This window comes from Oreochromis aureus, linkage group 23, assembly GCF_013358895.1.
Source record: "Oreochromis aureus strain Israel breed Guangdong linkage group 23, ZZ_aureus, whole genome shotgun sequence".
Classification (NCBI taxonomy): Eukaryota; Metazoa; Chordata; class Actinopteri; order Cichliformes; family Cichlidae; genus Oreochromis; species Oreochromis aureus.
Window position 1 is genome coordinate 2,257,601 of NC_052963.1, and position 13,390 is coordinate 2,270,990.

Consider the following 13,390-nt stretch of genomic DNA (forward strand, 5'->3'; position numbering starts at 1 on the left):
ACAAAACAGATTTTTGTTACTTTGACTTTGAATGTTGCGAATGACAAACAGCAGCAAACAGACTGTGTCCTCCTCACCTTCTCCGGAGGAGCTGGGGGATTGAATCGGCCGGCACACACCAGGAAGGAGTCCGGCTGAGGTTTGCCATTCTTCACGTCTGGATCGTCACCCAGGACAATGTGATCAAAGAGCGCAAAGAACTCTTTGTGTTGACTCGTCTTCAATTTGAACGTCACGCCGGCTGAGCTGGTTGCCACTGCAGTGGGGATTTTGTGCTTCTGCAAATGACGCACAAGTTTCTCCACACCTGGTGGTACATGCGTTGCAGAATTAGTCTTAATGCAGGACTAATATACTGGTTCACCAATTTACAGGATGATATTAAAGCATTTCCAGCACTGTGAGCAGAGCGCTGAGCGGAGCAGCTCAGAGGAACTCCCTTCAGGAACACTCTCCTTTACCTGGGCTGTTCTGTTCACCTGACTTTGGTTATGTGACAAGAAGACAAACGCAGTAAATTGTGCACTTCATCACTTTTTTGTATGTTTTCTGAACTAAGCATGTCACAAAGGGCTGATGAGTTGTTCTTCCAACTACACTTCTCTCTTCTTCCAGCTTGTATAGTTTATCAGGCTTTATTCATCAGGGTTTCTCAGCTGTTTTCCCTTTAAATCTTAATTCACTTGAAGTTTTAAGAAAAATGCTGATGCAGGTGAAGTACATCCAGCAGCAGAAGCAGCTGGATGCCTTTGAAGGACAGTTTGATTTTCTCCAATTCCACAAAAAAGGAGTTGAGTTTTATTTTAGCTTTGCAAAGGGAAAAGGTTTAGAAACAGATGTGAATCGTTTTAAAGCCCCATTCACTGATGAATTTAACTTGCCTTTAGCAAACTGTTTTGTAAATTAAGAAATATTCCTGACATGCATTCCCCTGTAAAGCATAACAGTCAGATTTTTTTAAGTTTGAAATTTGGACTGGAAACTTTTTAACACCATGTTTTTTGTAGCTAGTTGAATCTGAGTTAAGAGGCAAGTCTGGTGGTGTAGAAGTACTACAGGAGTACTACAGGAGTACTACAGGAGTACTACAGGAGTACCAAACAGCACAAACACTAACACATGGCACAAGAAGACAAATGGTTAACATCCTGGTGGCTCACATGGTTGATAATCACGGGTATATACGTTTCAGTTTTTCATATTTGTGCCAATTTAACTGCATAAATTTGGATTACTAATTCAATACTACTTCAATATCTCCTCTCAGACCCAGTTGAAATAACACTGAGGGTGAGAAATGACAACAGGCGAAAGCAGAAATCCACTACTTATGATCAAGTACCTGTAAGGCCACTTTCATATATACTTTTATATATGTACTGATTTCAGAAAGACTGCGGTTCATGTGCAGAAATCCAGACATTTGTATGTTTTTAAAGAAGGAGTGTAGATCAGAGCCTGACACTGACTTCTCTGATGGAAGATTTTTTAAAACTCAGCTTTAGTTTTCAGTCAAAAGACACACATTACAAACTCGGCTACACTATGATGACTGAGAAACAGCCAATCCCCTTGGCTCCAGACGTGGAAATCACAATATTGTCTTTATTTTGTTGTAAGAAACTTGCCCCAAAATTTCATTTTGAATAACATTCATCTGGTATCACTTTTTCACAGGCAAGATCTGCACAGAGCCAAGGGCTAAGGTCTATGGTACAATCTCACAGCTCACTGGAGATCATCTAGGAATGGATGTAATTCCTGGTTTTAATGAGTCATTCAGCAGACATCATTTATGTCGCCTTTGCTTGATTGAGAACAGTGATTCTCAAACGGCAGAATGAGCTTAAGATGATCGTTCGTTTGAAATGCATTTCTCCAAGAAACAATTCAAGTCTTTATATTGTTTAAAAAGAAATTCCACACTAAATTCCCCTAAGTATTTCCATATTTGTAATAACTACTCATTTATATAATGCATGATCACATTGCTTTTTGAATATCTCACACAACACTTTGTGTCAGAACAGGACTGAGGATTAGTTTGGAGATGCTGGTAATGGTTTGAACTCTATCCAGACACTGTGTCATGTGAGGAACATCCCAGTGTGTCTGCTGACATTATTCCTGCAGGAGACGAAAACTGGAATTTGTTGTTGTTGTTACCTCAAATAATGAACATAGTTTTCTCACTGTCTCTGACTGTAGGTATGACAACATATTTATAGCGTTTGATTGTTGAGCACCAAAAACTATTTAAACACTTGTAACCACATAGAAACTTGATACCGAAGCATCATTTTATGATCCATTACCCATGTCCTGTTGGCCCTGATTACACATGTGGAGTATGTGAGGTCTGAAGCCAAACATAAAGATTCTTTTAAACATTTGAAAAACAGAAACAAATCACGTGCTAAAAAGCATCAGACGGCCAAAGCTTATCACTGGGAAACTTTCACCGTCAAACAAAATGAATGCGGCCAATCGAAAGAGCTTCTCTCGACTAGTCGAGTTAAAGTTGATCGTTTAGAATTTAAAGCTGGACTTGTTGTTTGCAGTCTTGTCTCTTTTTTTCTTTTTTCTTTTGACAAACTACTCAGAGAAAATTTTGCTGACCATGGTCATGCATTCAGGATAGTGCAAAGTGAGGAAGGCCGTATGATTGAAAATATTTTACATTTCACAAACCATTTGATATTCAAAGCTCGTCCAATGGTTCCAGTGAAACTTTGTATTTTATACCTTCATTTACAATGTTTTGATTCAGCTGTATTAACGACTGCAGGGACAGCCAAACATACACTTTTATTTGAAAATTAATTTGTTTATTGGAATTATTCTTATTAGTTCTGACAGTTTTCAGTGTTGACACTTGGGGGGCTGAAAATAGCAAGAAAGTAGCTCTGAGCGTGGTTATTTGTCTAATCTTTTAGTGTTATTTTAACAATGTTTGGTGAGTTAAATAACAAACTCTGCCATTGTGTTAAATATTTAACTATTTTGAACATGTCCATTTACATCTGGACAGGTTGGAACTCTAAACCCTGAAAAAGTGTTGAAATCAACTCTGTGAGAGTTAATTCAACACTGGGCTTTTTGCTGTGAAACAAAAATGCATTAAAGCTCTTGTGTAACACGGGCAGTATGACAGGCATGCTCTGGTCTAAGAAAACACAAGAGAAGTCATCCATTGGTCAGACTCACTGAGCAAAATCTGAATCAGTTTGGCTGTGATTCAAGCCTCACCTGCCCAGTGATGGATATCATGTTTAATCCACACAAAGCAGAAAACATGTGATCAAAGTTCTTCTTGTGTCACTGTGGGCGTCACATATACAGTGGGCAGAAGATCCTAAACTAGAGTCCACTAAAACTAAACTACTTATTGACATGTATAAATAAGATTAGCAGGGTCCCTGCTGTTCATCCACTCATGAACATCTCGGTTGTCAGTGTTGACCTGCAGTTGGACTAAGCTCTGCCCACTAAAACGATGTATTACTGTTTAACAATGAACATCAGCAGCACAAGCCTGTAAGAAGGAGCAGACAAAGAGCGTCTGTGAAAGGTTTCACTAAGCCTAGCAAACAGCTGTCTTTGCATTAGCAGCACAAATGAAATTCTTTCTGCAATAATTCAATGATGACATGGCATTCTGGATGAAATCCAGGTAATTGTTGGTGTATGTGATTATGACCTGCCAGTATAATGTAACACAAATGGACATGTGATGGATGCGTGTCTGTTTCTGACTTCTAATATTGATACAGACAGCAGGTGTTTACAGGTGTTCGAGCAGCTATCCGAGGTTACAGCAGCACACTGGATGAGAGGAGCCTTCAGTCAGATACAACACTTCCACACACTGGTATGATTCACACACTCCTACGTGAAGATCCACAGCCTACACAATACCCAATGAAAGGCAGTTTAAACATTGTCTCTATTATGTGTGTTTTTATTGTTTGCTATTGTCCCGTTTGGATGCTCAGTTTCCTCCTATAGGAGACAATAAAGTAACCTTAGCTTAGCACAAACCGCTGCATTTTACTGTTGTATGTCTGCATTCTTCAGAGAGAGGTCTTAAACACAGTAACTGAAATCAAATGTCAGGGTAAGTCAGATTTACCTGGCATGAGTTTAGCAGAGGGAAAGATCTTTTCTTGTATTTGTCTGCTTTCAACCAGCAGTTGCTCAGCTGTCATGGGGAGCTCCAGCCTATCACGGATAATCTGGGCAGCATCCAGAGCCTTCTTCCCCATCACTGATGTCTTCACATCCCATGTGTACTGCTTTCCAAACCGGTCACATATTTCCTGGAAGGACACCGTGTAAAGTCGCTCGGTGTCTATAATGAGGAAATAAACAGCTTTTATTTAAATGTCATTGAACATTGTGTATAACTGAACCACGTGGTTCATCACAAACCTACAGGTACACCAACAAACAAGCACACCTGACGTGAAATGACATTATCAATGTTTAACATTAATTAATGACAAGTCGCTTTTGACCACCCATTTAAAACAGGGCCAAACGCCAGGTATAAGTAACTTAGTTACAGAGGTGAATAATAATCTCTGATTCAGCACATGTGGAATCTAAATGCGAGTCTGAGTTTAGTGATAACTCAAGTTTACTTACAGTCGTGTAAAGACTGGTTTGTTTGTTTTTATGGTAAATAAGCTGATAGCACAGACTGATGGTTGAGATTTGTGCCGAATTCAACTTCATATATATATAAAAACTCTACACGACACAACATATCAGTCATGTTTTTCCACGGGCTGCGGTGGACCAGGTCTTCACCATACTCGAACACGACTCGGAGTGAATGAATGGATTTCAGCGCAGCACTCGCTAAAAACACAACACCACCAGAAGAAGATAAAAATGCGTTTCAGGACCTAATAACAATCCATCCATGTCAAAAATGACACGGTCCACAGGTTTGTAGCTGCCGTGGGACACAGACATATTTCACTTGTGACTGTATTTCCGCGTGGCCGCAGCAGGACAACCAAAACTAACCCAGATGTTCGTGTCACGAAACAAATAGCGACCAAATACGCGTTTCCACCAATGTTCCCTCAAAGACAGCTGCCACACGCTCTCTTATTTTAAACATCTGGTTATAATTAACAAGCCTTTCTGCATTTCTCTTTAAATAAAACATTCGGTCTTCTCATGAATGCTTTTTAGACAACCCAGAGCAATGGCTTGTGGGAAATGAAGTCCACACGAACCTTTTACAGCAGGGATGTGAAACATAAGGCCCGGGCACCAAAAATCGGCCGGGGACACTGTGTTAAAAGTGAGGGACTTTTAACTAATATCGACCATATATGAGATTTACAGCTTTTCCCACTGATATAGACCTGCCCACGACTCATGCTGTACCAAAAGTAACAGATAATAGATAACCAGTGACAGAGATCTTTCTGTTTTTCACTTTTCATCAGTTTGTTTGTTCTTTTCAATTTAAGCTCAAAACAGCATGGTAACAGAGTCCTCTCATTTAGCAGACGAGCGCTTCTTAGTTATGCAGAAAAACTGATAATTGCTGTTGGGATTGCACTTCCTTTTATTCTTGTCGCAGACACGAAAGTGGAGTTTCACTTATCCAGCCCACTCAGAATCAAAGTATGTGGTCAACCCAATATCACGACACAGTGTGTAATAGACACGCCGGTCCACAGTGTCCGTTTCACGCTTTGCCTCTTGAAAACATGAAATGTAGAAGTTGCAGTTTGTTACAGTAATCTGACCCTGGAATGTACTAATATGTTTTTTGCTCAATACCGACTTCGTGGCTTTAATTATATTATTTCCTCCTGCTGGTAACGCAACTTCTGCGTGCGTGTTCATTTCACGTTTTGGTGAAGTGTGAAATGGACACAGTGGACCAGTGTCACATTTTGCTGTGATACTGGGTTGATGTGGCCCACCAGGTAAAATGAGTTTGACATCGCTGTTCTATAGTGTTCCTGTTCCCTCAGAAGTCAGGTGTCGGAACTGACTTCACTTCTGAGTTGAGCGCGTTCCAATAGTAAGGAATGTAAGGAAAACGGGATTTATTTTGCTTCCTTGTAAGGTGGAGTCATTCATGCATCACTAGCAATACCAAGCAATACAGCACAGTACTTGTTTTTTGTGCTTAAAAACATTGCTGCAGCCCATTCATAGAAAGAGCCTGATCCATGGTCTGTGCATAGTTTATTTAGTATGTCACCATACACCACAAAGGCAGCACAGATTAAACGTTGTACAGTTTTACTACTGTTTACTTCCTGCCTTCTTAGATTGTTAACTTGGAGTTTGAGTTGAATGGACATTCCAGTTGAAAATGCCGACTTTCAACTTATTCTGGAATGCAACAGATTTCCTCACTGATTGTGAGGTTCATGCTCAGTTCTTTTTGTATAAGGCATAAAAAATAACTATGACTAAGAAAACAACAGAAATAATAAGATTTTATTACTGCTAGTGGTGGAGGCTCCTTCTGAATCAGAGGTTTGACAGACAGACTCTCCTACCTCAGTTAATGCTGGGCTTACACTGTGCGATTTTTGGCCCATTTTGAGCCGATTTTTCAGTCGTGTGACCGTTTTGTTGATCGGCCCGAGTTTGGCCTTCATCGTGTGTCGTGCATCGTGTAGTATACGTGGGGTAACAAGAAGCGATTAACACCTCACGACCAGCTCCCGATCATCGGGAAGATTTCAAACCTGTTTGAAATCCTCCCGACCGTCGTGAGGGTGTCACCGCAACCGCTCACACTGCGCACGCGCAAACACATAAATGTCGGTGAAAGAGACGGCGTAGCACAGCAGTGCAGCGTGTGATCTGGACACAAGCGATGGAGGCACTTGTAGAACTTTGGAAAGCTCATCCGAGCCTTTTCGATGTGGCATCACAAAATTATCACGACCACAACAACCGTGAAAGTAGTTGGATCTACACTGCTGCTCAATCACAGCTGCCTGATCAATGTTTTTCATTAGCAATTTAGCAAAGTTGATGGTGGTGGTGTGTGTGTCTGTGTGAGTGAGAGACAGAGAGGCAGAGCGAGCGACAGAATTTCTGTTATAACCTTCATTTTATGGACGCACAGTGTGAGCACTCAGGTCGCTTCAGAGCATCGGGCCGTATAGTGTGAGACCCTGCATCGTGACCTACGAACTTATAACCCCTGCGAGTCAATCGTGCAGTTTGAGCAGAAGCTGAATAACGCGACTGAAAAAAAATTGCACAGTGTAGGCCCAGCTTTACTCACTGAGCCACCTCATCCACAGACTCGGCTTCACCTAAAAAAGGGCGTGTCAGTGGGATTCAGGAAATGCTCAGTACTGCTCAGTATTCCTTCCATGCTCCAACTATATCCCCAGTTGAGATTGATGGAGTCATATGCACAATGTAAGTACAAGCTGTCATTGTCCATATGAGTATGTAAACAACATTACTATCCCTTTCCAAGTTCCTTGCCTGGTTTTCCAGAACCTTTAAGGTCCTTACTTTATGGTAACAAAGAACTCCTCTTAAACTCCAGGTTTTTGCTTCAGCTCCTGTCACATCTGCACTCCGCTTTGCGCGACAGTACATCTCAGCTAGTTCTTCAATCATTTACCTGTGGCCCAAAGTTGCCATTGGGCCAAGTGTACTTTGGAGCCCCTGACGCTCAAGCACAGTGTTTGTTATGAACTCTGTCTACTACAGAAATCCAACTGCTGCAGGTGCAGATTGAGAAGGCCATTACCTGCTTCCCCAGGTTTCACTGTCACTGCCAACTTAACTGTTTAAGTTCCCCCACATGGAGTGGTACCTCCCAACAAGTCCTTAAGCCACTTTAGGCAGCAAGGCCTCTGTAGACATGACACCTCAGGGCCTCGGAAGATATTCAATTCAACATTAGAGGTTCACAACAGTAGTTGAACATCAATAGCTGTTCAATAGCTGAAAATACTCCCCCAGTGATCATGTGACCAACAGCTTCTTTCACAGAGTAGTGCTCTGTCATAGGTAAATGTGTAAAAATCACTAAAGGTCCATTGCAGGGATTAATGGCATCGCTTGAATACCCTCACTTACACCAGATATGATGCTCTTTAACATGATGAATAACAACTGTTTCTATTAAGTAAGAATTCAGCCTTACATGTCAGCGTTTCACAAAGAAGGACTGCTGCAAATTACTGAGAAAAGGCTGTTGGCTGCATTGTTACCAGCACTGCCACATCATTCTGAATAATTGGAAGCTCTGCATTAACAGAGTTTGTCTTGTTAGTGTGAAAGAGATGGCAGGGAAATGAGATAACTCTGTAACCTGGATGATCTAATGAGCCTATGGATTTCAGGTCTAATTGGGGGATGGTGAGAGTGAAATGAGAATCGGGGTCTTGTTGAGTGTGCTTTGTGCCAAATTGCACAGTTAAGGGAATTGGTCAAAATCACCCAGAGCTTGGAATGTTGCGTAGGAGCACGACCCATGTGTTTATTTGGAGGAGCACTCAAGAGAAGTACAATTTCATGATAAAACTTTTTTTTTTTTTTCAAATGTAAATATAACGACAGCAGCAAAACAAAGAAGTTGAGTATTTTTATTTTCTTCCAGCAAGAGCAGAGAAAACGGCACAGAAAAACAGGATAAGCCTGATGATGCTTCCAATCCCACAAATCAATCCAACAACAAAAAGATGACAGTCTGAGAGAAGTAGCGGAAGATTGCTATGAAGCTAGCCTGGAGCGACACTTTGCTGTCTGACTGAAACACTGTCTGTAGATATAAATAGTGGAGTGGTAAAATCACAGCCAGAAACACAGTTACTTAGTTTTCTCATCTCCCTCTGGAGTGAGACTGCTGCAGAGACTCTGCTACAATTAGACTGAGAGATGCTTGTATCCACTGTTTTATGATTAAAGAGAAAACCGTCGTTCTGGCTTTTAATTATAATTTAGACATTAACACTCTGGACTGCTCAGCTGTTATATGATGGATGATACACTGTTTACTCGATTAAATTAAAACGGATCATGATTGTCTGACCTCTACGACTGTAAAGCATCATTTCTATTGTTCTCACACCATCATATACACTAGATATTCTATGGATGTGCATGATGCAATAGCCCCGTCCTCTAAAAATTGTTTCATATTCAACTACATATACAAATACAAGTACATCATCATGCTGTAATTCTCATCATAGTTTGGAAGTATCTTCCATCCAAGGAAATACCTCTTAGATTTTTTTTTTTTAATTTTTTTAAACAGAATTCCACATTTGAAGAGACAAAGTGATAGACGTGATAATTTGAGTTTACTTTCAAAGTAAAAGTTGTACCTTTTGAAACATGTTGGTTCCACTTCCACTTGGTGGTTAGTTAGTGTTTCCATGCAAACTATGGGTGACAGCAGCAATCACGAGGAGGTTCTCTTTTCATCCAGTGGCAGCCAACAACTGCTCAGCAACGCCAAACCAGTCTTTTGGTTTCTGTGACCTAAGAGCATTTAGGTTCTATGAAAAAAGAAACTAATCAATTCCAGTTACTGAGGAAAGATACTTACTGTCATGAAATTACAAAGTCCAGAAAAGAACAAAAAAAATCTAACGTAAGCAAGCATACAATAAACCCATTCCACAGTTCAAATAGTGCCCACCTTCTTTTCTAGATGCCCCAAAACACCATAGTAGACCCCAGAACTGAAAGTGTGACCCTGGATTCACTGTGTGCAACCATGTAAAAATGGGACATTTAAATGAAGCGATTATACTTGTATCCCCCAGGTTTGGTGCCTGTACACTGGGGTTTTCCCCAGTGGTTGAAAGGGTTGCATCCTGGTCATTTGTGGATATACAGTGGCTTGCAAAAGTATTCGGCCCCCTTGAACTTTTCCACATTTTGTCACATTACAACCACAAACATGAATCAATGTTATTGGAATTCCAGGTGAAAGACCAATACAAAGTGGTGTACACGTGAGAAGTGGAACGAAAATCATACATGATTCCAAACATTTTTTACAAATAAATAACTGCAAAGTGGGGTGTGCGTAATTATTCAGCCCCCTGAGTCAATACTTTGTAGAACCACCTTTTGCTGCAATTACAGCTGCCAGTCTTTTAGGGTATGTCTCTACCAGCTTTGCACATCTACAGACTGAAATCCTTGCCCATTCTTCTTTGCAAAACAGCTCCAGCTCAGTCAGATTAGATGGAAAGTGTTTGTGAACAGCAGTTTTCAGATCTTGCCACAGATTCTGGATTGGATTTAGATCTGGACTTTGACTGGGCCATTCTAACATGGATATGTTTTGTTTTAAACCATTCCATTGTTGCCCTGGCTTTATGTTTAGGGTGGTTGTCCTGCTGGAAGGTGAACCTCCGCCCCAGTCTCAAGTCTTTGCAGACTCCAAGAGGTTTTCTTCAAGATTGCCCTGTATTTGGCTCCATCCATCTTCCCATCAACTCTGACCAGCTTCCCTGTCCCTGCTGAAGAGAAGCACCCCAGAGCATGATGCTGCCACCGCCATATTTGACAGTGGGGATGGTGTGTTCAGAGTGATGTGCAGTGTTAGTTTTCCGCCACACATAGCGTTTTGCATTTAGGCCAAAAGTTCCATTTGGTCTCATCTGACCAGAGCACCTTCTTCCACATGTTTGCTGTGTCCCCACATGGCTTGTGGCAAACTGCAAACGGGACTTCTTATGGTTTTCTGTTAACAATGGCTTTCTTCTTGCCACTCTTCCATAAAGGCCAACTTTGTGCAGTGCACGACTAATAGTTGTCCTATGGACAGATTCCCCACCTGAGCTGTAGATCTCTGCAGCTCGTCCAGAGTCACCATGGGCCTCTTGGCTGCATTTCTGATCAGCGCTCTCCTTGTTCGGCCTGTGAGTTTAGGGTGGACGGCCTTGTCTTGGTAGGTTTACAGTTGTGCCATACTCCTTCCATTTCTGAATGATCCCTTGAACAGTGCTCCATGGGATGTTCAAGGCTTGGGAAATCTTTTTGTAGCCTAAGCCTGCTTTAAATTTCTCAATAACTTTATCCCTGACCTGTCTGGTGTGTTCTTTGGACTTCATGGTGTTGTTGCTCCCAATATTCTCTTAGACAACCTCTGAGGCCGTCACAGAGCAGCTGTATTTGTACTGACATTAGATTACACACAGGTGCACTCTATTTAGTCATTAGCACTCATCAGGCAATGTCTATGGGCAACTGACTGCACTCAGACCAAAGGGGGCTGAATAATTACGCACACCCCACTTTGCAGTTATTTATTTGCAAAAAATGTTTGGAATCATGTATGATTTCCTTTCCACTTCTCACGTGTACACCACTTTGTATTGGTCTTTCACGTGGAAAGACACTGATGTTTTTATGCGATTTTGCAGTTCATCCACAGTATTTGGAAGGAGAGTCACATAAACTGAGTCCTTTACAAACCCATGAAGCAAGCAACTCAAAGAAGTCCAGACGCTTTTCTTTCCAAGCTCCTTAGACTACGATGACCTGGATGACTGAGAACCTTCACAGACATGAAAAGGAAAAATTACAAACAGTGTATCTGGTGACCTTGGTAGCCAGTGTTGAAATGCCCTCAGGTCTCCTGCTGCCAATCCAACGTTGTGGCAGCTCATTGTTAAGGAAAATGTTGTCACTTAAAGCTAAGTGACAACATTCATTAACAGTATAGGTAGAACTGTGCAAAACTGAGTTTATTTCATGTTTGTTTTTAGTTTGATCTTATCAGCCTTTTTTGTCACATTAAAAAACAGAATCAATTCTTTTCTATAACGTGACATCTAATTAGCACAATGAAATCTTTCTTCTGGTACACAAAATCAGCAGTTAAAATGGATAAGATTTTTCTATTTTTGGTTAAAATTTGAAAGCAGTCCTCTGATGAAAATTAAGATGATGACCCGAATGCAGACACAGAAAACTGACTGAATGAAGCCTTCATTTCACCCAATAGAAAGTCCACAATAGGAAGTTCAACAGGACAATAAACAGAATCCAAAGCTGACTGGAAAACCCAAGATGAATAACACTAAGACAAAGATTTAAGGGAAATATGGGATATTTATTCACAGGGAGGTAAGAAGTGAAGTGGGAACAGAAGTACAATGATACACATCTGTAGACAATCAAGACAATGAGAGAAGAGGAGCTAAGTAAAACTAAACACAAGACACAGGAGACAAATAACGACCAAACTCAAACAGGAAGCACTGAGAAGGAAATGCAGACACGTGAATCAAACTGACATGGAGTGAAAGACCCAGGACAGGTCATGCTTTTATCCTTAAGCCTTTTTAGTGTAACATGATAGCTGTTAATGATGATAGTTGTTTTGAATGTACTAAATCAATACCCTGAATGGATGTTATTTATATCCACAAGGCATGAACAGGAGTAATCATCAGGGCCCTATGAAGCTCGTTCAACGTACCCAGGATACCTAACACTGAGGATCAACGGTCACACAAAGCTGGCTGGAGCCTATCCCAGCTGCCATAGGACATGAGACGGGTCTGCCCTGGACAGGTCGCTAGTCTGTCAAAGGTGTACCCCGCCAGGCTGTCCGGAGAGGCAGACAACCTTTTGCATTCACTTTCACTCCTATGAACAATTTAGATTCACGAGTTAACCTAGTTAACCAGTTAATCCCAATAACTGCACGTGTTTGGACCGTAGAGAGAACCCACGCAGACAGATGATTATGTCATTAAGAGAATAAAAAGTCTGCACAGGCAAACCATAACAACACGACTGCAAATACACAAACTCCCAGTATATTCCACTTAACCAGGCTCAGCTTCAGTGGGTTGCTCTTCCATATACTCACTGCACTGTACCCACATTGTGTTGTGTTTGCAGTATGGACTGGACTATAGTTGGTGGTCAAGATAATTTATCTCTAATGTGTATGGCATTTGTACAAAGAATATATTATTAAACTGTTTTCTTTGCTGACAGGAAAGATGGGGTGAGAGGGTAGTGTGACATGCACAGGCACCTAATTGGTTGCAACCAAACCAGAGCACATTGCTTTTTAATGCAGCATGCTGTGCAACCATTCAGCTGAGCATTCATCCTGACATGCTCCAAGTTGTATTATTTTTATCACAACCTCTGCACACAGTGGGGGGTCCACCTTTTGAACATCTTATTTAAAATTAGGATAGCAGCAGAATTATTAAATAAATTAAACACTGTTGATAATATTGGATCATTTGCAACAACTAAAATGAACAATTCTAACCATTAAAAGGAGGAAATAGTACATGAATAAACTAAATTTGAAAGGCACTCAGGGAGTGAGGTCCTCCACCAAAGCCAATGCTCCATTTTACAGTTTTAGGGTAGGGGATCTTTTCCC

The 13,390-nt window shown here is 41.0% G+C and overlaps 1 protein-coding gene across 1 annotated transcript in view; it reads right to left on the minus strand.

Moving 5' to 3' along the window:
- The window catches only part of LOC116334043 (pseudouridine 5'-phosphatase), a 31,470-nt gene extending 26,441 nt beyond the window's left edge, over positions 1-5,029 (minus strand). The window contains exons 1-3 of the mRNA XM_031757345.2: positions 4,911-5,029; positions 4,133-4,351; positions 78-307 (exon numbers count right to left, since the gene is read on the minus strand). Coding sequence (XP_031613205.1) covers positions 78-307; positions 4,133-4,351; positions 4,911-4,980 — 519 coding nt within the window. The 5' untranslated portion in view covers positions 4,981-5,029. The remainder of the gene's footprint in view (positions 1-77; positions 308-4,132; positions 4,352-4,910) is intronic.
- Positions 5,030-13,390: the final 8,361 nt, after the last annotated feature.